At 39.3% G+C, this 27,128-nt stretch overlaps 1 protein-coding gene and 1 long non-coding RNA gene across 5 annotated transcripts in view; one reads left to right on the forward strand and one right to left on the reverse strand.

Annotated features, from left to right (window-relative positions):
* myripb (myosin VIIA and Rab interacting protein b) overlaps positions 1-27,128 on the forward strand; it is a 387,218-nt gene that overhangs the window by 58,091 nt on the left and 301,999 nt on the right. For all 4 annotated transcript variants that reach the window (XM_061965577.2, XM_061965578.2, XM_072913491.1 and 1 more), the window contains one exon: positions 3,332-3,548. In XM_061965577.2, coding sequence (XP_061821561.2) covers positions 3,439-3,548 — 110 coding nt within the window. In that variant the 5' untranslated portion in view covers positions 3,332-3,438. The remainder of the gene's footprint in view (positions 1-3,331; positions 3,549-27,128) is intronic.
* On the reverse strand, positions 2,823-14,955 carry LOC133609720 (uncharacterized). Its single transcript, XR_009815762.2, has 3 exons — positions 14,901-14,955; positions 11,699-11,923; positions 2,823-3,519 (listed from the first exon to the last, which is right to left on the reverse strand). It is a non-coding gene; the product is annotated as an uncharacterized lncRNA (long non-coding RNA).

Raw genomic sequence — 27,128 nt, forward strand, 5'->3', positions numbered from 1 at the left:
CCCCAAAATGTCTCTGTCAAACATGAGAAAAGTGAACTTAACCCTTTTGAATAGTTTTGACCTCCGTTTCTTAGGGTTTGTTGAGTTAGCTCTGGATTGATACGTGGACATGACAAAGGAGGTAATTGATACCTCGACAAGTTTACATGTTGTTTTTTGTTCAATCCCAGAAAGACTGGGATTTAAGAGTTTAATCCTGGCTTTGTAGATACACTGAGACAAAGTCCAAGCTCATTGTGTTTTTAAAACTTAACCAATTTCCTCAGAATTTTCAACAAACTTGAAGTGTTTCGTCCGGAAGATTATTTGTGATTTGTACGTTTTCATAATGTGCTTGTTCTATTTTTGACCAAAGTAAAAAAAAAAAAAAAAGCAACCTGGAGTTGTCTTTATTTTTAAGTTATCATGCCATGATTTTACCATTCCGGCCCACTTGGTAACAGATTTTCCTCCATGCGGCCCCTGAGCTAAAATTACTTTGACACCCCTTCTGTAAATACTGAGGGTCACAAGTGAGCTGCAGCCTATGCCAGTTGGTAAAAGGTGTACTTCACAAAAGTGAGTAAACCCCACATATTTCCGCAAATATTTCATTCTTTTAATGGGACAACTCTGAAGAATGTCACTTTAATGAAATTTAAACGAGACAATGTACAGCTTGCGGGGGCGTGGTTGGGGGCGTGGTTAAGAGGGGAGGAGTATATTTACAGCTAGAATTCACCAAGTCAATATATATATATATATATATATATATATAATATATAAATACTTGACTTTCAGTGAATTCTAGCTATATATATATATGTATTTATTTTATTATATATATATATATATATATATATATATATATATATATATATATATATATACATATATATATATATAAAGAAATACTTGAATTTCAGTGTTCATTTATTTACACATATACACACACACATAACACTCATCTATCTACTCATTGTTGAGTTAAGGGTTGAATTGTCCATCCTTGTTCTATTCTCTGTCACTATTTTTCGAACCATGCTGAACACCCTCTCTGATGATGCATTGCTGTGTGGCACGCACAAAAGTGCTTTCATCAAATGCACTAGAGTCTGGAATCTTCCATCTCTCCCTAGCATGGCCCAAAACCGGTCAATCTTTGCTTCCTGAGGAAGATCTTCACTGCCAAGCACTTGGTAGTCCACTACTTCTTCCCGGAGGCTATCCAGGTCCAATCGCAGCTGCGGCTTGGAACTTACAAGCGTATTTCTTCATCTTACTTGTCGTCGGCGTCGCCACGGCTGTATCTTCCTCGTTCTTCTGCTTCGTCTCCTTGTTGTGTGCGCAGTTGTGCACTCTCTAAAAGCTGTAGATGTTATTGTCACATATGCATGTACAGTAGATGGCAGTATTGTCCTGTTTGAGAGTGTCACAACATTGCTGTTTACGGCAGACGAACTGCTTTATGGTAGACGAAAACGTGACTGCTGTTGTTGTGTGTTGTTGCCGCGCTGGGAGGACGTTAATGAAACTGCCTAACAATAAACCCACATAAGAAACCAAGAACTCGCCCTCGATCATTCTACAGTTATAACGTGATTGGGCAGGCACGCTGTTAAAATTTTGTGGGAAAGCGGACGTGAAAACAGGCTGTCCTCACTCAGGTTTGCATGGAGCTGGAGGGGGCGTGGCCTCCAGCTCCGCCTGAATTTCGGGAGATTTTCGGGAGAATATTTGTCCCGGGAGGTTTTCGGGAGAGGCGCTGAATTTCGGGAGTCTCCCGGAAAAGCCGGGAGGGTTGGCAAGTATGCTACTACTTACAGCCATATAGACACCTAACTATATAAATATTAATAAATATTGACCGCTAAATTTGTACTACCATGCCAGTATGCTGCTCTCTGCACTTGCACACGCCACTTTGTATGTGTGTGCCGCAGTGTGTGCGTGCCGCAGTGTGTGCGCTTACTTACTAACTTTTATTTTGGTACCTGTGTGGTATATTTAGGATCCCCGTAAATTCCGAAACTTTGATATCAAACCATGGACATATTGCGGAGATATTTATAAAACAATCTTGCTTACTTCCAAACTTGCTCCAAACGAGCCTTTTGGAATTTGAGACTTTAGTGCCGTATTTTGCCGTTGTTGTGTCAGCGGATATCTCCATATATGGTAGAGGTTTACCCAAAGAGCTTTGCGCAAGTCTGCCATTTTTATTTAGTTGTAGTCCAAAATTGTAGTCAATAAGTTCCTAATTATTTTCTATCCTCTTGTTGTGGGGTAGACTGGCTCGCACATGCACTTGCATCCTAAAATCATGCACTGTTGCCATTTCTCATATAAAGTAGATAATAGTTCTAACTTCAGACTACATATGGAAGTGCTAAAAACTACAACATGGCTGACAGGCTGGAGACGCAGTAAGACCTGAAGAGAAGGTCACAAAGCAGGTTGAAGATGGTCTGTAAAACATAATCTTTGCAACATTTTGACCAAAGCACCACCATTGCATGTTATGTAGACCAAAAGGAAGTGTTTTAAATGAAGAAAAAAACAAAAAAGGTTGTCAGTGTTTTGTGGAACATGATTGACAGAAGATGGCAACACATACCTGGAAGGTGAAATGTACCTTACTGTATTGCAAAGATATTATAAAAAAATAATTACCATAAAAATGTTTTAAGAAATAGATTTTTTTATTTTTTAACTCATGCTGGCCCTAAATGTACTTGTGGCACATACATTTATATATTGGAAACACTGAGCAGCAAAAGTAAACAATGAATACCTGATTTGGACATTTTCACTTAGGGATTTCCTCACTTTAGTTTTCCATCCATTTTCTACCGCTTATTCCCTTTGGGGTCACGGGGGGCGCTGGAGCCTATCTCAGCTACAATCGGGCGGAAGGCGGGGTACACCCTGGACAAGTCGCCACCTCATCGCAGGGCCAACACAGATAGACAGACAACATTCACACTCACATTCACACACTAGGGCCAATTTAGTGTTGCCAATCAACTTATCCCCAGGTGCATGTCTTTGGACACTTTAGTTTTGTCCCTTGAAAAAAAATATTATAAAATATTTGCATAGATATGAAGATTTTACTCACTTTTGGTACCGTATAGTCAAAGGCAACAATTTATTTATTATTTTTATTCACACTTTTGGACAAGGAACATTCTCCAATTAACCTGACATGCATGTTTTGGGCTGCTGTGGGACTAAACTAGTAAATACCAGACATTGACAATATGCTTTACTAACTCAACACCTCTTGTGTAGGTGTCTCCAGCATCCAAAACACATTCTCAACTTCTCTATCTCTGTTGTCCTCCAACAGGGTTGTTCCAGCGCTAGTGCCTCTCCTCCTCCTCTTCTTTGTTGTCATCATCATCCTGTTTTGGACCACCGGCATCCCACCCCACCGTCCTGGCGAGCCCGGTAAAGATGGGCCGGAGGCTGGACCTGTCCGGTCTGACGGACGACGAGGCGGAACACGTGCTGAAAGTCGTCCAACGGGACATGAAGCTAAGAAAGAAGGAGGAGGAGCGGCTGAGGTAACGATAACGCTCGACAACTCAAACTTAGATACAACTTCGAATGGTCGGTGTACAGCTTGGAAAATGGTTTGAACTCATGTATGAACTGAAGCTCCCCATTGCAGGCAGCACTCATGCAGGCCTGGTCATTGATCTCACCATCGCCATGCTTTACTGCAGGCAATATTATCTTGTCACGCCCTTTTGTGACCAGCTCGTAGACAATAATGGATGGCCGCAGACCACAAAAAGAAGCTATCGGTGTTTAATTTATTTGCAAAATAAATGCAGTCTCAGCCACCTGCAACAAGTGCTTGGTGCTGATATTGTACAAGTATCATCTTGTAAGTAATGCAGCGTCCTGACAGACGCACACAGAGTCTGACACTTTTTATTTTTTATTTTTTAAACGTTATTGACAACCTTAACACGCCAACAGCAACACTCATAACACTGCTAGCCCCATAGCGCTAGGATAGCTAGTAGCCTCAACAACAACACAGCCCTTCCTCATTATGCACAAATGACAGTTTAAAGCGAGCAAGGTTGCATTCATGAGGCCCCGGAATTATGAGCATCATTACAACACAAAATTTGCTTTTGTACGTTCTCTACTATCTGTATTGCTGCAATAATTATGACAGTTTGTCTGTTGTTAATTTTGATTGTATTACTTAGTTATGCTTTAATTCATATGATTGAAGTATTTCAATTACTAGTCTGTGCAACATTTTTTAAATAATATAAAAAAAATGTTTCTAATTTTTTAAGTACTGGTTTAGGCACCGACACCGTTTTTCAAGTACCAATTTGATACAGAGCATCCGGAAAGTATTCAGTGTTTCACTTTTTCCACATTTTGTTATGTTACAGCTTTATTCCAAAATTGAATAAACTAATTTTTGGCCTCAAAATTCTACAAAAAAATACCCCATTATGACAATGTAAAAAAGTTTTCTTAAAATTATTTTTGCAAATAAAAAAAAAAAACACTTGTACAAAGGTAGTCACAGCATTTGCTCAATACTTTGTTGATGCACCTTTGACAGCAATTACTGTCTCAATTCGTTTTGAATACGATGCCACAAACTTGGCACACCTACAGTATATTTGGGCAGTTTTGCCCATTCTTCTTTGCAGCACCTCTCAGGCTCCATCAGGTTGGAGGAAAAGCCTTAGTTTTCATCCAGGATGTCTCTGTACCTTGCTGCATTCATTTATTCCTCTATCCTGACGAGTCTCCCAGTTCCTGCCGCTGAAAAACATCCCCATAGCATGATGCTGCCACCACCACTGTAGGGATGATATTGGCCTGGTGATGAGCGGTGCCTGGTTTCCTCCAAACATAATGCCTGGCATTCACTCCGAAGAGTTCAATCTTTGTCTCATCAGACCAGAGAATTCTGTTTCTAATGGTCAGAGTATTTAAGGTGAATTTTGGCACACTTTTTACTGAGAAATGGCTTCTGTCTTGCCACTATACTATACAGCCTTATTGGTGGATTGCTGCAGAGATGCTTGTTCTTCTGGAAGGTTCTCCTCTCTCCCAGATGAATGTTGTAGCTCTGAGAGAGTGACCATCAGGTTCTTGGTCACCTACCTGACTAGACTAGGATGAATGCAGCAATGTACAGAGAGACGACATGGATGAAAACGGGGACAGCGTGGCTCGGTCTTCCACCATCCTAGTGTGTGTGTGTGTGTGTGTGTGTGTGTGTGTGTGTGTGTGTGTGTGTGAATGTGTGTATAATTGGGTGGATGTGGAATAGTGTCAAGGCTCTATACAAATATAAACCATTTACCAAAACCAGTGCTTCCCATCCAACTTGATGGAGCCCAAAGATAGGTGTGCCAAGCTCTTTGCATCATATTCAAAAAGACTTGAGGCTGTAATTGAACAAAGGCTGTGAATGTCATTTAAAAACATTTTTTTAAATAAATTTGCCAAATAAAAAACCCAACATATTTGAACTAAAGTGAAGTGCTGTGCACTGCACTAGTATTGGTTAAAATGTAAACGATACCCATCTCTAATGTTGAGTCTTTTTCAATAGAAAGTAAATGTAACCGCTGCACACTGATTACTCTGAAGTATAACTAAGTTTACATTTTACTTTACTGTCCCATGATAAACTGTAAGCATTGAATGTGATGGGTTTAGTTTTGTGAGTTCTAAAGCGTCTATAGATACTTTTTGGGCTTGTTGACTGCGTCATTGTCCGTTGCTGTCACAGCGTCTGAGGAGCTGTTGTTCCTTTCCTTCACACTCACTCTCCTCTACCCGATGACAGGCCCGATTCAAAGAGGGTTCAGTTTTGACAGCCCTCCCTCCCCATAGGGGTTCTGCGCACTTGACGGTGTCTACGTGCAACGTCTCAGCAGCTCTATGGGGGAGGCTTACAGTAGCATTGAAATGGCTATATTGTCACAACCACATCCAAAGTGTAATTGGCAGTTCTCAAGTTTGGTTCGACCCTATAATTTACCTAAACCCAAATATGTTCCCTTGACTACTAAGCAGACCCCAGCATTGGCTAATCCGTTTGGGAAATTGGGAATGTCTTTTTCTTCAGATTTGGATGGATGGATGCTCTTCAATTCAGTTTTTTTAAGAGTTTGTGAATTGTCCGTCTTTTCTCCGGCCAGATCACAAAGTCCTAAAAACACAACAGAAGAACCGCAAAGAAGCGGCTTCTTCTTAAATTTGAACTTGTTTTCCCAGAACCAGGTTCAAAGTAAAGATGGAGTTCTGCAAAATGACTGGGCTGTAAATATTCTCTCTAGCCCTGTCGCGACGAATCCGAAGAAACGGTTATTTGACTGCTTGGTGCAATAGCAGGGTGTTCGGAGACACGTTTTACCTGAAAATCTGTCTTGTGAATAATACAAAGAACAAAGTGAGGCAGGAACCATATTGTAAAAGCTGGTTCAGTCTGTGCTCGAGTGGTTCAGCAGATATCTCGCTCCCTCTGGGTTTTCTCTTCTCCATGCATGGCTGATATTTGCATTTCTTGCCTGAATAAAGTCAGCCCTGCAGCATTGTCAATTACCCAGTTGACGGATTCATGGAAAAGTAAATAAGCCGGAGCCAGTGCTTTAATGCTCCTTTTTATTTCCCCTATGCTGCATTATAAGAAATGGAACGCTCAGCTTATGCTACCCCCTGCTTTAATTAATTTGTCTCGTAAATAACGCGATGCACACAGCTATGTTGCGTGATGACAACGTGACAGGCGCTGCAAGGAAGCGAACGTTAAATGAATAATTTATAACTGCAAAGTATTGTCACAGTCAGACCAGGCGGGAGGCCAGGATTGATACAGCCTGTTGATTGAAAAACTGTATTAGTAATATTATGAAACCAAAGACAAAAAACACGTGCAAGACCTATGTCGTGAGTAGGGCTGTAACGATATGAACATTTTATACCGTGGTTATCATGACCAAAAATAATCATGGGTATCGTTATCGCAGTATTGTTGAATGTGCTCATAACGTACTTATACACACAACGATCAAGTTATTTGAAAAAAAAAAACAATCTACCAGTAATTGCATGTTTTGTGTTTCTTATGCTTCACTGATAGTGTTTTAGTCTTAGTATTTTACCTGTTTTAATGGATGCATTTTTGTTTTAAATATTGGTTTTTACTTGAGCACTTTAAGATATATTTAAATGAAAATTGCATAACAAATAAAATCAATTATTATCATGAATTATTTCTGGCGGGCGTTGTGGCTTCTTTGAACGCACTGTAAAAACACCTCGGTCTTGTATTCATTGGCGGGTATATCCATCACTCTGTTCTAAGGCCCTGTCTACATTAAGCCGGATAACCCCTTAAACAAATAATTATTTAGCCTAAGCCCCATGTCATCTACACTAAACCATTGTTTAAGGTTCCCCTCCTTGGATAATTTTTTACACGGGTAAGTGCGCCGTGTATTTCATGAATCTCGGGCTCTTAGCTTTGTATGGAGTCATTGATCGTTTACAAACCGAGTTCGGAGAGAAAGTGAAGTCTGAAAGACCGCGCCCCACACAGGAAGTGACGCCAGAAAGAAGGCACCACAGCCAGCTTCATAACAACTGGTTTCGTAACTCAGAGCCAACCCCTGGAAAGATGGAGGCGAGTCATCCAGACATGCCCGTGTTTCTCCTTCTTGTACATGTACAGACGCTTGTGGAAATCACACATTGCAGCTATTTCGGATACAACACATCTCAGACGGCAACATGGCAATGTTGAGCGACGGTTTTGGATAACGCTTGGAAGAACGGCAGCCTGGTGGGATATGTTTGTCAACGAGTGTGCTGTGCTAGAGCAATGACAAAAGAACTTTCCAATGCCCAGGTCAGCTGTGATTCTACTTACCGAAAAACTTTGTCCATTTGTCGGAGGAGAGACAACAAGAATGCGGGCTCTCGTGGATGTGATACAAAAGGTAACGTGTTCTTTGGATTACCTGGCCGTCGAGGGAAGACTACGGAAAATAGTGAATGCATTTGGACTGTCAAAGCAGACTGTATCAGCTATTGTATGTCAAGCGATTACTCAACGTCTTAGTCCAGAGTATACAAAGTTTGCTAATAAGTTGTTTACTTTCACATGTCCATTAAATATTTGATTAATTTATGGTGGCTCAGGTGTGATTCACGACAATAGGGCCCCACCGCAGGCTGGATTCCAGTTAATTGACATACCACAACACTGGATATTGTTCAGATAAGTTCAATTTAATTTAAGAACTTGCACACAAAGCAACTATGACGTGGGCATTTTCGGCGCACGCGTACTATGTTGTGTTGCACCGGCGGACGGAGAGGGCAGGGCGTCTTAAACGGTGGCATTGTGTGTGTGTGTGTGTGTGTGTGTGTGTGTGTGTGTGTGTGTGTGTGTGTGTGTGTGTGTGTGTGTGTGTGTGTGTGTGTGTGTGTGTGTGTGTGTGTGTGTGTGTGTGTGTGTGTGTGTGTGTGTGTGTGTGTGTGTGTGTGGATAAGGATACGGATAGGTGGGACATACCCCAGGTTGTAGGTTCAATGTCTCCAATTGAATATCCTAGTTGCTCAGACAGCAATGTGTTTTGTTGCGTTTGGACCAGATGTTCCTCCAAGGGAATTTAAATTACTGGTCAATCCCAAATTCTTTTGATGACATATAAGCTGAGTTGAATTATCACCAGAACAGAATAGGTAATTTGTAATTTATTTTCAAAGCTTTGAAGAGACCAGCCTAGGACAACACATTCAATTGCGTAGCCAAGTTGATCTGGCACAATTATGGAAGCTTTCTCTTCTTCAATATACCAATAGCCCCCACCCTTCAGAACGAATACACATGTCTATTGTTCTACTTTAGCCTGAGACAGGATGAGCTAAGGAAAAAGGAGTATCTCTCCTCCTCACATTCCTAAAGTCAAGGTAACTCACAATGCACTTGCGGACACCCAGAAAGAGAACAAATGGATAAACACTAGCTGTTTTCAAATATGACTGAATAGAAAGAAATAACTCTTGCATAGATATATATATATATCCCCGTCAGTTTATATAAGCTTAAATTGGGGTATGTCGTTTCTTATTAGGGAAAGATATTACTGTCTCTTGTTTTCATGTTAGCATTTAAGCTAGCGAGCTGGCAACAGTCATTACCTGAGTTTATCAAAGAGCAAGTATCAATCACGGTTTTTCAATATTATTTTCAAACAATAATACTAACTGTGGTCTTCATTAATACCGTTTATTGTTGCAGCCCTAGTCATGAGTCAAAGTTACTATTTGACATGTTGTCATGGTTACCATTTAGCAAAGATTAGTTACCCTTGCTATTCATAGCCGTCCTCTGATTTACTCCTTTGCACTGATTATGATTATTATGGCCACTAGAGTACCCGTCACTTGAATGTAAATATAGGTTGTGTCAGGGGGATATAGCAGGGTTATGTTACCATATTACCATCACTGATGCTTAAAAAACAATTCATGGCTGCTTTTAAAAGCTGGAAAATGCCTCTTATGGGCGCATGTTCCAGCCTAAGAAGTTATTAGCTTTCACAAACTTATAATTTGCATGCCTGTTGAAGTGTTTCCTGTTGTTTGTTCCCCAAAAGGCCATGTTTCAGCTATTGATTATATATAAAAAAAAAAAAAGAAAACAAAAAAAAGATCTTAAGTTACTAATTCTAATCACCTCTTCTGCCAAAGCGTGCTGGTGTCATTCTGCCAATTAGAGAGCGTGAGCAGCTCAACCCGTGGCCTTGGCCGTCTCCGCCATCTACTTGGAGAGGCTCATTATGGAACAGCAGGAGGCTTTGGAGGTGCGGGGGGCGGAGGGGGTAGGGGTGAGACGTGGGACTGCTTAGCAAACAGCTCTCCCAGAGGGGTGTGGGAGACTGACTGGCAAATCATTATAGATAGAAATAGTGGCGAAGGTGCTAGGAGCTGTCTTCACTGTCAGAAAGGTTCTACTCGCAAGGCAAATTTGTAGTCCTAAAGCCTGCTCAGAACATAATTTTAGTTGTCACAACTGTATCCTTCCCATTTGGAAAATATGTGAAAATAGTTTTGGAAAGTCCACTTTTGCTGTCAACTTTATCTCCTGTGTTCTCGTCCATTTAATTGTATTTTAGAGCTTCAAATCACCCATAAAAGGTATTTCAAGCACTAAAACCAATCCAGACTAGATCACTATATGCTGAGCTATCAACAAAACATTTTAGCTTTGTGTTGTAGGTGGCAAAGCAAATTAGTGTAAGACAGGACAGCTGTCTCAGGCTAAAGTTTTGCGCAGAAGGTCCAATTCTACGTCCAGCTGTTGCTGTTCGACATCGCTCGTGTAAAATGCTCACCAATGTGGCAATGTGTTACTGATGAGGCAGGGGTTGAAGATGACTTCCATCAAAAAGTTGTTCTGCCAAAAGGCGGTCAACTTGAGATTGGTGCAGTGAAGATACAGTAGCGCCAGGAGTATTGCCATTTATTAGCGTTCGCCCCCTGGAAAAAGAAGTTTGGCTGGGGGAATATTTATTGATCGCCAGACCAGATCCGACCAATCTACAGTACAGGCCAAAAGTTTGGACACACCTTCTCATTCAATGCGTTTTCTTTATTTTCACAACTATTTACATTGTAGATTGTCACTGAAGGCATCAAAACTAATGAATGAACACATGTGGAGTTATGTACTTAAAAAAAAAAAAAAAAAAAAAAAAGGTAAAATAACTGAAAACATGTTTTTATATACTAGTTTCTTCAAAAGCCACCCTTTGCTGTGATTACTTTTTCGCACACTCTTCGCATTCTCTCGATGAGCTTCAACCTGAAATGGTTTTTACTTCACAGGTGTGCTTGAAGCTCATCGAGAGAATGCTAAGAGTGTGCAAAGCAGTAATCAGAGCAAAGGGTGGCTATTTTGAAGAAACTAGAATATGAAACATGTTTTCACTTATTTCACGTTTTTTTTGTTAAGTACATAACTCCACATGTGTTCATTCATAGTTTTGATGCCTTCAGTGACAATCTACAATGTAAATAGTCATGAAAATAAAGAAAACACATTGAATTAGGAGAAGTTGTGTCCAAACTTTTGGTCTGCGCTATAAGTCTAAGGATAAATCTGACAAATCTAAATCTATGAGCATGAACTGATAAAACCTACTCAGATGAGCGGCGAAACGTCTTCTATGACTAACCAAACAGTCCAGTTGCGATTGATTGAATGCCCTGAGATTACAATCACCTGAATGAATGAAAACATCCATAGACGTAATACTAATAGAAAATAAGACACATACAGTTCTGTAATACATAAATATATTTCAACACTTAATTTAGGCCAAAACATGTAGAATGTTTTTTGTTTTTTTTAAAGATTAAAAATAAAATCTGCGACATCACAAAGTTATGAAATTTGAAGTGCAATGTAGCGAGGGACGACTAAATCTAGGTACCCCAGTTTTCATTGATAATACTTAGATTAAAATCCAATGATACAAAAATCAAAGCAATTTTCCCCATTGGAAATAATGTGAATCAAATTAAATTGTTCCAGACACCCAAAAATATTAACACAAAACACCTCTTATTCAGAACAATAATAGAATAACATGCCAAAAAACATTGCCAAATGAATTAAAATGTATGAATAAACATTTAACACCACTTATACCTTTTTTTGGAAACTCTTGTTGGTGAAGGTTGTGATGAGCAGAGTGGAAGGACCAGAGGGGGCGCCACCTTTGTACTTTGCTATGAGTTCTTTCTTTCTGGGGTTCCTGGCGCTGGCCGGCCTGGCTGCGTGGGGTTGGTGGTCCCTTGTTCCCAGTGCACCGCACCTGCTGTTTTGGTTTGGGCTCTCTGGGTGCCTGGGGCTGTACTTTGGCTCCTGTACACACTTCGAGACAAATATATTGTACATAAAAATGTACATGCATACTCACATATACACAATTATACATACATATACACACATAGTATATTCATTCATTAATACATACATATGCACACACATTGGTACTTACCCACATACATAGCTACCTATGCTCCGACATGCATACACAAATACAGTACATACATACACACTCACAGTACATACATCCACACACGCACATTCACTGTACAAACATACATATACACATACTGTACACATACAACCACATATGCATACATACACTCATGCATATAATCACTTCATCAAACATATATTAACGTTGTTCCACTAGGGGGAACTGGGTAAAACGTGGCACACTGACAAAGCTTAACCTATTTTTACTATAACAATCTACAAGGTTAATACAGTTCGCTTCTCTTTCTTCCCCTCCATTTATCTGCTTTCTTTTCTAATTCAAGTTATCATTACATATATGTATTGTTGCATTTGAAACAATTGCATTGTTTATAATAGAGATAATTATTATTATTCATTATCAATAGTGCTATTTCTATTGGTATTTGTATTGCTCCATTTGTGGTGTAATAATGTTCATTGTCATTTCTGTGTTATTAATATTTACTTCACTAACTGCTTCTTTGCTATCACTTTTACTATCATATTTGTACATATCCTATTTGCTGATGCTGTTCTGTTGTTGTTGTTGTCTCTCTCTTACCCCCCTCTTGTCCCCCCCAAATTTCCCCCCCGGTCTTCCTTTTTTTCTCTTTCTATCCCCTCCTGCTTTGGCCAAGCTACGCCAAACATTAATATAAATCCATTAAATAAAGTCAGATACAAATAAGGCAACAAGAGAAGTTTCCCACACTTCTCTTTTGTAACTGTGGTTTGTAAATGTGGTTTGTAACCGAGTAGCTGGACAGGACAAAAAAAAGAAGTTATTTCTTCAATTCAACAGTGTTTCTTACCTGTTTTATCATAGTGCTGGCCCCCCAACTTTGTGTCTTGTTTTGCAGTCGTACGCAATAAAAAAAAAGGAAAGTGACTCACCAACATTTAAAAAAGTTTTTTCGTGCACTCTATAATGCAGCCAAACGAACAAGTTTGTTACACGCAATGTTACACACACTTCCACAGAGCTGAACATATTTTGTGGCGTACCTCAGGGATCAATACTCTGACCAAAATTGTTCAATCTCTATATAAATGACATTTGTAAAGTTACAAAGGACTTAAAGTTGGTATTATTTGCAGATGATACAACTGCATTTTATTCAGGAGAGAACACACAGAAGATAATACAAATAAAAACAAAAGAAAACACATTTTTGGTTGTAATAATAGATGATAAAATAAATTGGAAATCTCATGTAAAAATATACAACAAAGTAGCAAGAAACACGTCAATAATGAATAAAGATAATCATGTTCTAGACCAAAAATCACTTCATATTCTTTACTGCTCACTAGTGTTACCATATCTGAGTTATTGTGTAGAAATATGGGGAAACAACTACAAATGTGCGCTTCATTCACTAACTGTTACAAAAAAAATCTATTAGAATAATACATAATGTTGGATATAGAGAACATACAAACCCTTTATTTATTAAATCACAATGTCATCACACTTAAAATCTTTAGCATATCAGTATGTGGAATTAAATGATGGAATGGATTAACCAAAGAAATCAAACAAAGCACAAATATGATTCAGTTTAAGAGACTGTTCAAACTACAAGTGTTCACAAAGTACACAGAACAAGAATTATGATGAACATCTTGAACCTTTTTTTCTTTTTTTTTTAATGAGACAAAGATTATGTATGTATTTAATATTTGTTTGCTTACTATGGTATATTTATTTGTTCACTGTTCTGTTACAGAGAACAAGGAAATTGGATATAATTGCTATGGTATGAAAAGGCGTAGGATTAAATAAGCTCTGCTTCTTCCTACTCCTTTTCGGACATGCTGTAATGAAACAACTGGAATTGTGTGATGCATTACATTGTATCGTATGCATGTTCGAAATAAACTGAACTGAACTGAAATGTTTAGTCATTTGATAACAAGACAGTTTTAATTTGTTGAATAAATAAATCTCGGTCAGCATTAATTTTGTAAATCCAAAATAGTCTGATTCTGCTTTTAGGTCTTTTTAGCTTTTGCACATAGTAAAGTGTTTAGCAGTGGTCCGTGCACCTCAAATACTATGATTCATAAACATAGCTTCAAAATGCACATGTGAATTTCCTGTTTGGTAAACGCATGCGACATACATATTAGGGGGAGCAGAGCAGAATGACATTTTTGTGTCCTCAATATTATATCTACTTGTTCGGGTTGTTGCATTTCCTGTAGAATTGTAAATGTTTTTACTAATTAGACGATAAAAAACCCTAATTTTGAACATTCTATGAATGCCTGAATTTAACCCTCTGTTAGTCAATTTAAATGTGTGGCCCATCATATTTGAATTGGCATATTTTTAAACCCCTCAAAGTGGTAATTTAAGTGGTCATACAGTATGTGACTCATGCAGACACTCCCGGGCTTTTCTTCTGAATGTCTCTTTCGACTCCTTTACTGTTCTGGATGCAGATAAGCAGAAAGAAAGAACCAGGCAGGAAAGAATTAAGAGGTGAATGTCACTGTCTGGAACAAAGCTGACCTTCACTTGCTTCATTACTGTCCCCAGATGCTATGCAAATGCCTTCTTTGTGCTATTAAAATGTTCACAAGATCCCAGCTCCAATTTAAAACCACCAAGAGTGCTTCATTTGCAGCATTAGGTTAATTTATCTTCAACGTTAAGGTGTTGATCCTGTGCTGGAATCAAGTTATTTCACGGGAAACACTGCTGAGACGTGACCATTTAACCATACTAACGCTCTTACACAGCAAGTAATCTGTTCACCTCCCACCTATGTAGAGTAGATCCCATGTACTTTCATGTTGTCAAAGCTGGGTTACTTACGGTCTACTTGCAATCGTGAGCTCCTGCCTGCAGTATTCTATTGGCAGGATTAGCTCTTAGTGTTATTGGCGCGGGTTATTTGTCTGAGTCATGTTGATGTGGTTTGTTTGTGCATGTGTGTGACGTCATTGCGTGTGTGTGGTTGTGTGTGTGTGTGTGTGTGTGTGTGTGTGTGTGTGTGTGTCTGGAAGGAACTATTTTGAACCTTTTTTTGTAAAGGGTCAGGTGGACTACCAGGGTAATTATGTAAGTCATAATTAGATTTAGTAGATGCACATTGTGTGTTGGATCACTGTTGTTTGTAACCATTTTCCATGTATTGCCCTTGTTTTATTAGGTACCCCAGCATAATCTACAGTAGTGTAATTGGACACTTGATTCTGGTTAATGACTTGAGTTCTTATGAGTCACTCACTAAAACTGAATCAGGTACTTAATATGCAACAGTCACCAGTCATAGAGTGTGCTGGAACCTGAAGAAGTTGCACCCGTGAGTCGTTGAAATTTGAGTCTTTGTCGAGTACCCCTAAGTCAATGAAACTCACTTCTTCATAGAGTCAGTAAAACTTGAGTCTCTTGGTCAAGTACTTGTGAATAAGTGAAAATTGAGTCTTCATTAATCACCCATGAGTCACTAAAACTTGAATCTTTGTCGAGTATTAATAAGTCAGTGAAATCTAAGTTGTTGTTTAATACCCATAAGTCATCAAAACTTGAGTATTTGACAAGCACTCATGTTAGTGAAACTCGAGTCTCCATTGGGCACCCGTAAGTCAGTAAAACTTGAGTCTTTGACGACCATCCGTGAGTCAGTGATACTTGGCCTGGTCCGATAACAAATTTTGTTCCACGATATACTGTCCTTAGGGCTGGGCGATATGGCCTTTTATTAATATCTCGATATTTTTAAGCCATATCACGATACACGATATATATCTCGATATTTTGCCTGAGCCTTGAATGAACACTTGATGCATATAATCACAGCAGTATGATGATTCTATGTGTCTACATTAAAACATTCTTGTTCATACTGCATTAAAATATGCTCATTTTAAACTTTCATGCAGAGAGGGAAACCAGAATTAAGTCAATTTACCAAAACTGTATTTATTAAACAGTTATTAAGCAGTGGCACAAACATTCATGTCATTTCAAAACAGAACGTGCACGATTGTCAGAGACATTTTGAAACAAGCTATTAGTGCACTTTTGTACATGATGTTACTAAGATGACTTATCAAAACAACACTAAATTAAAGTGCACTTTTTGCACAAGATATTTCAATAACTGTAAAAAAAAAAAAAGAGCTGCATAATAGGAAATCAAATAGTGTATGTCCTTTACTATGTGGTAGATTACTACGGGCGTTATTAAATTCTGTTGTTGACTATTTTTTTCATACGATCTGGAAATGGTTGCTTCGGCATTTTGTGGGTGTGGCACCGAACGGAGATGTTGACATGCAGTTTCAAGCACTCTTCATTTTCTAGCGGGGGCCTTTTCAAATGATGCTACAAATTAGCAGTAGGTGCTTCTTTTTCTAACAACGCTTTTGTCGCATACTTGTTGGACATATTCCCGTTTGAAGCCAAACCACCGCCAGACGATGGACCCTGTTTTTCTTAGGAATTAATTCTTCCTTCATTTGTTACCAGATTCGCACATTCTGTCTCTCGTATTACCACTCATGCGAGGGCGTATGACTCGACAGTATGTGACATATGTAAGAAGGTGCGCTTGTCTGTGAGAAAGACAGACAAGAAAGACTGAGAATAGCCTGTAGTGTAATGCCCGCAGCTAAAAGCAACTGCGTGAGGACGTGTACTTGAATATCACGATATAGTCATTTTCTATATCGCACAGAGACAAACCCACGATATATCGCCCAGCCCTAACTGTCCTACACATTATTGCAGATAAACAAGATTTTTGCCAATATTTTTTGATACCAAATTAACCACTGATGTAATGACTATCCATAATAATAATGGAAGCGTACCCTTTCAAATGCAATTAACTTTTATTTCTCGTATATTTCAACATTGTAATTGAAATGTAAACATTTATATACCAAGTTAAATAAAACAAACAAATAATATAAATAAAATATACTCTGTCCGTAAGCAAAATGTTGCACTCAAAAACCAAAAGCAATGGTATATGGTTTATACTTATATAGCACTTTTCTTTTTTTTTTTTTTGACCTGTCCAGCTTCTCAGGCAAATCATATAGTTGATGTAGATGCCCATGTCGGCTGTTCAGATTTACTTTACACAAGAGAAGTGTAGGATACTTCTCTTGTTGCCTTATTTGTATTTGACTTTATTAAATGTATTTATATTATCATTTGGTGCAGCCGAGCCGGAGCAGGAGGGGATAGAAAGAGAAAAAAAAAGAAGACAAAGGGGGAAATTGTGGGGACAAGAGGGGGATTAGACAGAGAGACAAAAACAACAACAGCCAACACAACAACAAAAATAGAGCAAAATCAGCAAATACGACATGTACATATATGATGGTAAAAGTGATAGCAAATAAGCAGTTAGCGAACATAAAAAATAATACAGAAATGACAATGAGCATTATTACACTACAAATGGAGCAATACAAATACCAATAGAAATAGTGCTATTGATAATGAACAATACCAATAATTTACCTCTATTATCAACAATACAGTTGTTCAAATGCAACAATACATATACGTAATGATAACTTCAGATACGAAAGAATGCAGAAAAATGGAGGGGGAGAAAGAGAAACAACCTACATTAACCTTGTAGATTATTATAGTGACAATAGGTTAAGCTTTGTCAGTGTGCCAAAAAAAATAAAAATAAATATATAGCACTTTTCTACCTTCAAGGTATTACCCTATTTCCACATTCACCCATTCATACACACACATAGACACAGTGATTACGGGAGCTGCCATGCAAGGCCCTAGCCACGACCCATCAGGAGCAAGGGTGAAGTGACTTGCGCCAAGACACAACGGACGTGACCAGGATGGCGGAAGCTGGGGATCACACCAGGAACCCTTAAGCTGGCACGAACGCTCTACCTCCCGAGCACGCCGTCTCCACAACAAAATCGGTTCTGTCTTTAAGGAGGACCTTCAAATATACACAACCAAAACAAACAAAATGGCTAAATAAAGTTATTGTGACCAAAATTATCACAGCTATCAGTATTATTGTGGTATTGTTGACTGTGCTCAAAAAGTACTTATATACACAATCTTTTAACCAAGTTGTATTTTTTTTACAACTAAAATAATATACAGACTTGGCAGAGGAAGCATCAAATATTGTTCTGGCTTGATAAGAGCCATATTATTTTTATTTGTGTGTTTAAATATGTTTATCTTCTTCCATTTTAAACTGTAAAGGGTGATCAGTTGTTTCAATTCCGGTTTGTGTGACTTAACGCGAGTTCACTCCCTGTTAAAGGGACGTCCGTTTGTTTTAACTCGAAACTGTCGAGTTTATTGATAACTGTACAAAAACAGCACATCCTTTGTTTAATGAGATTACTACAGCTCAGTTGTTTAGACAGCAATGTGTTTCTACAAGTTTAGATTGGGGACTGATGTTAATGTCTGTGGTTTACATGTTAGCATTTAAGCTACTCAGCAAACTAGCGCCGTCCGTTCATCCATATCAAAGTGTGGTTTTGAATGACGGTTTTTCAACCATTTTAATTTAATACGGTAATACTAACCGTCTGGAGTTTTACAGCGGTTATCATTACTACCGTTTATTTGTTAGTTCAAACGCCCACAGCCGCAGAAACCAATGCAAAAAGTGACCGCTCTTGCAGACCGTCTCGCTCGATGAACACGGACTTTAAAAAAACACAAAGACAAACTTTGATATGAACGTAAGAGCCGCATGAAACCTGGCAAAGAGCAGCATGGAGCTCGGTAGCCGCGGGTTTGCTAGACCTGCACCACGTGATGCTAACGGGCCAGCGGCATCGCTTCGCCACGCTAACAGCCAAAGACTCTTAATGAAGGACAAGATGATTCACCCCCTTCTTTTCATTACGCTATAGCACAAACTCGTACAACTCTTGAAACCGATGAAAAGTTGGAAAACATACCGACTTAATTTTCATTCATCGTCTGTTAATTGGCTTATCGAATATTGGCCCAGGCCTAAGTGATACTACTTCATCAACCCGTGAGTCGGCGAACTGCAAGTTTGTGATAAGTAGCCGTAAGTCTGTGAAACTCAGGTCTTAATCGAGCGCCAGTGAGTCAGTGAAACTCAAGTCTCCTTCTTAATTTTATGTGGGCTTTGTACCGAGGATGTCTTTGTGGCTTGTGCAGCCCTTTGAGACACTTGTGATTTAGGGCTATATAAATAAACATTGATTGATTGATTGATTGAATTTTACCAGTGGTAGCAGGTGTCAGTAAGTGAAGGATTTAACAGAGAAGTACCTGTGAAACTTGATTCAATAAAAAAAACTTGCAAGTTTTCAACATGACTTGTACATCTAATCTACACACATTGAACTTTACTGCAAACTACTGAGCATTTTCATCTTTTTAAAGGTTATTTTTCTTATACTGGAAGTGTTGCTTCAATCTTTTTAGCCCGCTGAATGTGTATGCCCATTTTTGAACATTTACAAAAGGCCAAAATCTGTAGGGGAGAAGTGTTTAGATTGGGTTTCAGCCACTACTCACTGTAGAAGAGGGATAAGAAACTGGCATGATTGAGCTTTCATTTCTTCCGAGGTGTTCAGGAGACAGTTGAGGTCGGGCGTACAGTTGTCTCAGACTGTGAGATATCTAATTAGTCTTTAATACGGCTCCTACTTGATGATGTTTAATATAATTAAACATAATTAGCTGATGGGAATAAAGCTACCCTGGGCCACAGCAATTATACTTGGGCATGCTTGTGCATACCATGTTCAGACACACATACTCGGGTTTGCATGCAGAGTGCAGGAAATAATTAATATCATGTATTCTTTTCCACTCTTAGTACTTAATCTACTAAACTTTTACACCTGATTTATACTAACATCCCTCTAAAGGTGTTTGTATACGTTAGCAAATTGTTCTTTGTAAAGTCCTGCTTACAATTACGGTATTTTCTGGACTATAGAGTATATAGGCCGCACCCACTAAATATTAGAAGAAAAAATATTTTTCCATATATTAGCTGCACCGAACTATAAGCCACAGATATATACATTGTGAAATTCATTATTTACACGGAAATATTTTGTTAATGTTTATTTACATACCTTAATTGTTTCCAAAAGGGGCTTGTAACATGGCAGTAAAACGGCTGATCAAACAAAACAGAAGTCATTGTCATGGACCCACTAGCTCCGGAAGCTATCTCTCCAATCAGCTAAAGCTAAACAGAATCAAAACCTCCAAGTTGACATCCTGGGGAATTTACTGAGGAATTTCTAAAACTGAAACAATACAAAAAGAATGCCATACATTAATTATACTAACACAGAACACTCGTAAACATGTTAGCATATTAGCTAATGCTAACGATGCTCGCTTGATTATAGTACGATTGCACATACAAATAAGCATTAACAGTTTGTTATATTGTAAAGAATCCATACGAGTAGAAACGCTGTAGACAACTAGAAGACGGAACTGCACTTGTACTTCCGGTTCAAAGCACCAAACAGAAGGAAAGACAATAGACGTTCACTCCGCAGCAGCTGCAAACTAGTCCAAATGATGGCCCCTTAGCACAAACAATAATACACCCTTTCAATGTCTCTGTTTTATGAAAACTATATGCATAATGTTTGTTAGCGAAGAAAAATCCAAAACAGTAGCTGCTTATTATCCGGAATTTCCAGTGTATCAATCAATCTTTATTTATATAGCCCTAAATCACAAGTGTCTCAAAGGGCTGCACAAGCCACAACGACATCCTCGGTACAAAGCCCACATACGGGCAAGGAAAAACTCACCCCAGTGGGACGTCGATGTGAATGACTATGAGAAACCTTGGAGAGGACCGCATATGTGGGTAACCCCCCCCCTCTAGGGGAGACCGAAAGCAATGGATGTCGAATGGGTCTGACATAATATTGTGAGAGTCCAGTCCATAGTGGATCCAACATAATAGTAAGAGTCCAGTCCATAGTGGGGCCAGCAGGACACCATCCCGAGCGGAGACGGGTCAGCAGCGTAGAGATGTTCCCAGCCGATGCACAGGCGAGCGGTCCACCCCGGGTCCCGACTCTGGACAGCCAGCACTTCATCCATGGCCACCGGACCTGTGCCCCCCCCCCCCTCAAGGAAAAGGGGAGCAGAGGAGAAAAGAAAAGAAACGGCAGATCAACTGGTCCAACAGGGGGGCTATTTAAAGGCTAGAGTATACAAATGAGTTTTAAGATGGGACTTAAATGCTTCTACTGAGGTAGCATCTCTAATGGTTACCGGGAGGGCATTCCATAGTACTGGAGCCCGAATAGAAAACGCTCTATAGCCCGCAGACTTTTTTTGGGCTCTGGGAATCACTAATAAGCCGGAGTTCTTTGAACGCAGATTTCTTGCCGGGACATATGGTACAATACAATCGACAAGATAGGACGGAGCTAGACCGTGTAGTATTTTATACGTAAGTAGTAAAACCTTAAAGTCACTTCTTAAGTGCACAGGAAGCCAGTGCAGGTGAGCCAGTATAGGCGTAATATGATCAAACTTTCTTGTTCTTGTCAAAAGTCTAGCAGCCGCATTTTGTACCAACTGTAATTTTTTAATGCTAGACATAGGGAGACCCGAAAATAATACGTTACAGTAGTCGAGACGAGACGTAACGAACGCATGAATAATGATCTCAGCGTCGCTAGTGGATAAAATAGAACGAATTTTAGCGATATTACGGAGATGAAAGAAGGCCGTTTTAGTAACACTCTTAATGTGTGATTCAAACGAGAGAGTTGGGTCGAAGATAATACCCAGATTCTTTACTGATTCGCCTTGTGTAATTGTTTGGTTGTCAAATGTTAAGGTGGTATTATTAAATAAATGTCGGTGTTTAGCAGGACCGATAATCAGCATTTCCGTTTTCTTGGCGTTGAGTTGCAAGAAGTTAGCGGACATCCAATGTTTAATTTCATTAAGACACGCCTCCAGCTGACTACAATCCGGCGTGTTGGTCAGCCTTAGGGGCATGTAGAGTTGGGTGTCATCAGCATAGCAATGAAAGCTAACACCGTATTTGCGTATGATGTCGCCTAGCGGCAGCATGTAAATACTAAAGAGTGCAGGGCCAAGAACCGAACCCTGAGGAACTCCGCACGTTACCTTAACATAGTCAGAGGTCACATTATTATGGGAGACGCATTGCATCCTGTCAGTAAGATAAGAGTTAAACCACGACAAGGCTAAGTCTGACATACCAATACGTGTTTTGATACGCTCTAATAAAATATTATGATCGACGGTATCGAAAGCAGCGCTAAGATCAAGAAGCAGCAACATAGATGACGCATCAGAATCCATCGTCAGCAGTAGATCATTAGTCATTTTTGCGAGGGCTGTCTCCGTAGAGTGATTTGCCCTGAAACCGGATTGAAAAGGTTCACAGAGATTGTTAGACACTAAGTGTTCATTTAGCTGCTGTGCGACAATTTTTTCGAGGATTTTCGAAATAAAGGGAAGGTGGGACACCGGTCGGTAGTTTACCATGAGGTCAGGATCAAGGTTAGGTCTTTTGAGCAGAGGATGAATAACCGCTTTCTTGAATGCTAGGGGAACAGTGCCAGAGGAAAGTGATAAGTTTATAATATTTAGCACTGATGGACCTAATAATACAAAAAGCTCCTTGATAAGTTTCCCAGGAAGTGGGTCAAGTAAACATGTTGTTTGTTTTATCCCACGTACACGCTGTAATAGTTCCTCTAATGTTATTTCATCAAAAAGAGAGAGACTATTTTGTATTGCAGTATCCGTCGTAGATACAGTTGTATCTGTGTTCATAGAACCCAGTTGTAGCTGGGATGCGTTGTCTTTAATCTCCTTTTTAATGAGTTCAATTTTCTTATTAAAGAAATTCATAAAGTCATCTGCCGAGTGGGTGGAGCTATTGGGAGGAGTCCCTTGTTGGGTTAGCGATGCTACTGTACTAAACAAAAATTTAGGGTCGTTTTTGTTGAGGCGGATGAGATTTGAGTAATATTTAGCTTTAGCTAAGGTAAGCATGCGTTTATACGATATTAAACTATCACTCCATGCTTGATGGAAAACCTCAAGCTTGGTCGCGCGCCATTTGCGTTCCAACTTTCTACATGATAATTTATGAGCTCTGAAGTCAGTGTATGACTTCACGGTTATAAGCAGTCTGTCGCCACTATAGTGTTTATGGTGTGTGAGGGAGGAAGTTTCTGACTGTGACAAATCAGTAGCAACATGGCTGAACCAGCTAAAACACTTGGGACAGGCTGGTGAGATAGTGAAACATCTTCCCCTGATAGCTCACACAACCTCTTTAGCTCTCCCAGCTGACTAAGGAGATACTGTCGGTGTCTCCCATTTGCAGTAACTTTTCCGACAAACAAAACAGACGGATGGTCCAGTCGTGTTCCGGCGCCGCATTACCGGTGATGCATTTCCAAGCGTTATCTCCTGAAGACCTCTGACAAATGGCCCAAGACCTGTTACCTTTTCGTATTTGTTCAGGTCTGCAGTGATTACTTCCGCTGCTGGCCAAATGTCAAGTGTTGTTTCTCGTCAGAGGGAAATAGCTGGCTGCAGCAGAGTGATGTTTGCTTACAGTATCTCATAAAAGTCAATACATCCCTCACATTTCACCAACCATTTTACATCCCTTTGATATAATGTGAAGTAGTCAGTAGGGGCTGTCTTCGACTACGGATTTTTATAGTTGAATCTGATTCGTTGCCCAAAGTCGACAATCAGTCGATTCTCTGGCGTTTTTTATAAGAGAAATTAGGGCTGCGCGATATATCGAGTTTGTAAGATATACCAAAATATTTTTAAACAAGATATGAATTAAGAAAATATCGTAATATCGACATAATTTATTTCACGTTGAAATGACCAAACGCCGCTTATTTGTTGTTCCTTGTTCTCCCTCGCTCCTCAATCCCTCTCATGGGCTACTAAACGCCTCCCCTTCCTCCTTCCAAGACGTGCTTGCACGTATAAGAACATCCATTATTGGTTGGTTGTTTACTATGATTAGTCACGATTGGTTGAGATTAGGCCAATCAGATGCAAGATAGGGCGGGTCATCGAACCAGGAAGGGAAATCGCAACAGACATCCCAAATGACGACGAGAGTCGTAGGAGAGAAAAGCAACGTATATATTTAAAAAATTAATATCTTCATATGTATACTTTCACCGGAAAATATATTGAGATATTTATGGAATATCGAGTTTAAGTAAAAATATATTGAGATATACTTTTTCGTCCATATCGCCCAGCCCTAAGAGAAATAAACTGATGGTATACAGTACTAGCAGTGTTTCCCTACATGTATTTGATCAGTGTGCACCGTCATGGCGAAAATAAAAGCCGCTACACCTTAAAAAACAAATGTAAGTAATAGGGATGTCCCGATCTGATATTTGGATCGGATCGGCTGCCGATATTTGCCAAAAATTGCGTATCGGCAAGGCATGGGAAAATGCCGATCCAGATCCAGTTTAAAAAAGAAATCCGGTCCGTGTTTTCCAACGCACCGATTTAAATAATACATTCCACTTTTCTGCTGCTCTGTAATTTCCGTTCCGCATTTTCCAGCACACCTTCAACACATCCACATGTCTGTGAATTCTCACGCAGTTGCTTTTAGCTGCTGGCATTACACGACAGGCTCTTCTCAATCTTTCCTGTGTCTCCCTCTCACAGACAGCAGCGCACCTTCTTACACACGTCACATACTGTCACGTCATACGTCACATACTGTCACGTCATACGTCACATACGTATACGTCCTACCTGAGCAGAGAGGTAGCAGCATGGCTAACGTTAGCTGTGATGCTAGCGCAGCCGTGCGAGCAACGCTCCCTCTAAGGTGCTCGCCTGTGCAATTGCGCACTGTTTAAACGTCCTCTGCGCATAGCAAATCTATGCCATGCACAAAATCTAATAAAAAAATAAGCGCATAACAATTTTCAACACACCGACACGACAGAGAAAACAGTTTTCGTCATCATTGTTCAAATATTGTGACGTCTGTTGAGACGCTTATCTCAATTCGGTGCCACATGTCCACACCATCAAAATTCTGAGGGAAAAATTTCCACATCAACACCGTATGAAAAAATTAGTGATTTTTTTAGTTGTGATTTCCTTCTCTGCATGAAAGTTTAAAAGTAGCATATATTAATGCAGTATGAAGAAGAATGTTTTAATGTAGACATGCAAGCCTTGAAAGAAAATTTTGAAAATCAAAACTACATTTCCTGCAAATGGGTGCATTTCTACCCTATATTTTAACTTTAGATTTATTGTCATGTCAAACTCTTTTGGCTGTCTTTTTGACACTTACATCCGGCGCCCCCCTCCACACCCTGGATTATAAATAATGTAAATAATTCAATGTGATTATCTTGTGTGATGACTGTATTATGATGATAGTATATATCTGATAGTATATATCTGTATCATGAATCAATTTAAGTGGACCCCGACTTAAACAAGTTGAAAAACTTATTCGGGTGTTACCATTTAGTGGTCAATTGTACGGAATATGTACTTCACTGTGCAACCTACTAATAAAAGTCTCAATCAATCAATCAAAACACATAGAATCATCATACTGCTGTGATTATATGCATCAAGTGTTCATTCAAGGCTAAGGCAAAATATCGAGATATATATTGTGTATCGCAATATGGCCTTAAAATATCGCAATATTAAAAAAAGGCCATATCGCCCAGCCCTAGTTCAATGATGCCATTTCTGTTTGTCATGTATATTTTGTCTATTTTGTGTTTATCCTTGAATAAACAGGTCACTTTCTTGTTACCAACCATTGTGTATTATTCAAACTCCCCTAATTCAGCTGGCTAGTTGTTATCAAGAGTACTAAAACCCTTTTCAACATGATTCTGACAACTAAGTAGGCTAAATAACTTTAAACTTTAATACATGCTCGGATAGGCCAGTATCGGTATCGGTCAGTATTGGTATCGGATCGGAAATGCAAAAACAATATCGGTATAGGATCGGAAGTGCAAAAACCTGGATCGGGCCATCGTAAATAGGCTATATACAGCATTTCTATTCATACAATAGATTACTTATTAAGTAATCTATTGTATGAATAGAAATGCTGTATATAGCCTGTTTACGCACTATTGACAAATGATGCACCGAAAATTCGCCCGCCGGAGAAATTGGATCACCGAAACGGCACTGCCAAGACAGGATGTTGTGACGACGTAAGCGATTGTCTGGAGCCCAGGTAGCATGTCTGCGATGTGCACATACTTTAATATATCTGAGATATACCAGCGGACAGCGATCTACAAAAAGTGCAAATATTAAGAGGACAGTGACGCTCGTTCCACGAGAGAAGGTGCAGCGAGAGGAGCAGCGCATAGCAAATGTGACGTCGGTGAGTTTTTTGGGACAAAACTAAAGTCTCTTAACACGAGTACAGTCTCCAGTAGCACCAGAAAATATTGCTAGATTTGTAGCTAGTTGTTTTTTATGAAAAAAAAATAATCCCAAAGTGGAGAAGTCTCTGGTCTTGAAACATTCTCAACAACTCTTACATTGTACAATAAGCAATAAGTATTGAAAAATGGAGCAAAGTTATATAATATATAAAATATATGTAATACTGATTAGTTACTAATAACCCAGATTTGTTGCCTTTTTTAAGAAAATAAATGCATCATCACCAAATATGCAAATTATCATCATATTCTCCAACCACGCCCCCACCGCCACAAATATATTGGCAATCTGTGGGAAACCTTGCATAGTGTATACGGACTGGTCACTAGGTGTCAGTAACATCACATTGATGTGCTCTCGCACTCATAAGTGAACATATCAACTCCATTAACTACATTCATAAAAGGAACTTAGACTTTCATTAACATGAACAAAACAAAGATTTAGATTGCGACTGTTTTCCACCTCAAAAAAGGCAAAATTACGGGTTCTCAGCTCTCGCAGCACCAAGAACACATCAGCCTTGACTAAATAGAGGAGGTAAAAGTTGTTCCTAGGTTTTTATGT

This window comes from Nerophis lumbriciformis, linkage group LG07 (genome assembly GCF_033978685.3).
Source record: "Nerophis lumbriciformis linkage group LG07, RoL_Nlum_v2.1, whole genome shotgun sequence".
NCBI classification, from domain to species: domain Eukaryota; kingdom Metazoa; phylum Chordata; class Actinopteri; order Syngnathiformes; family Syngnathidae; genus Nerophis; species Nerophis lumbriciformis.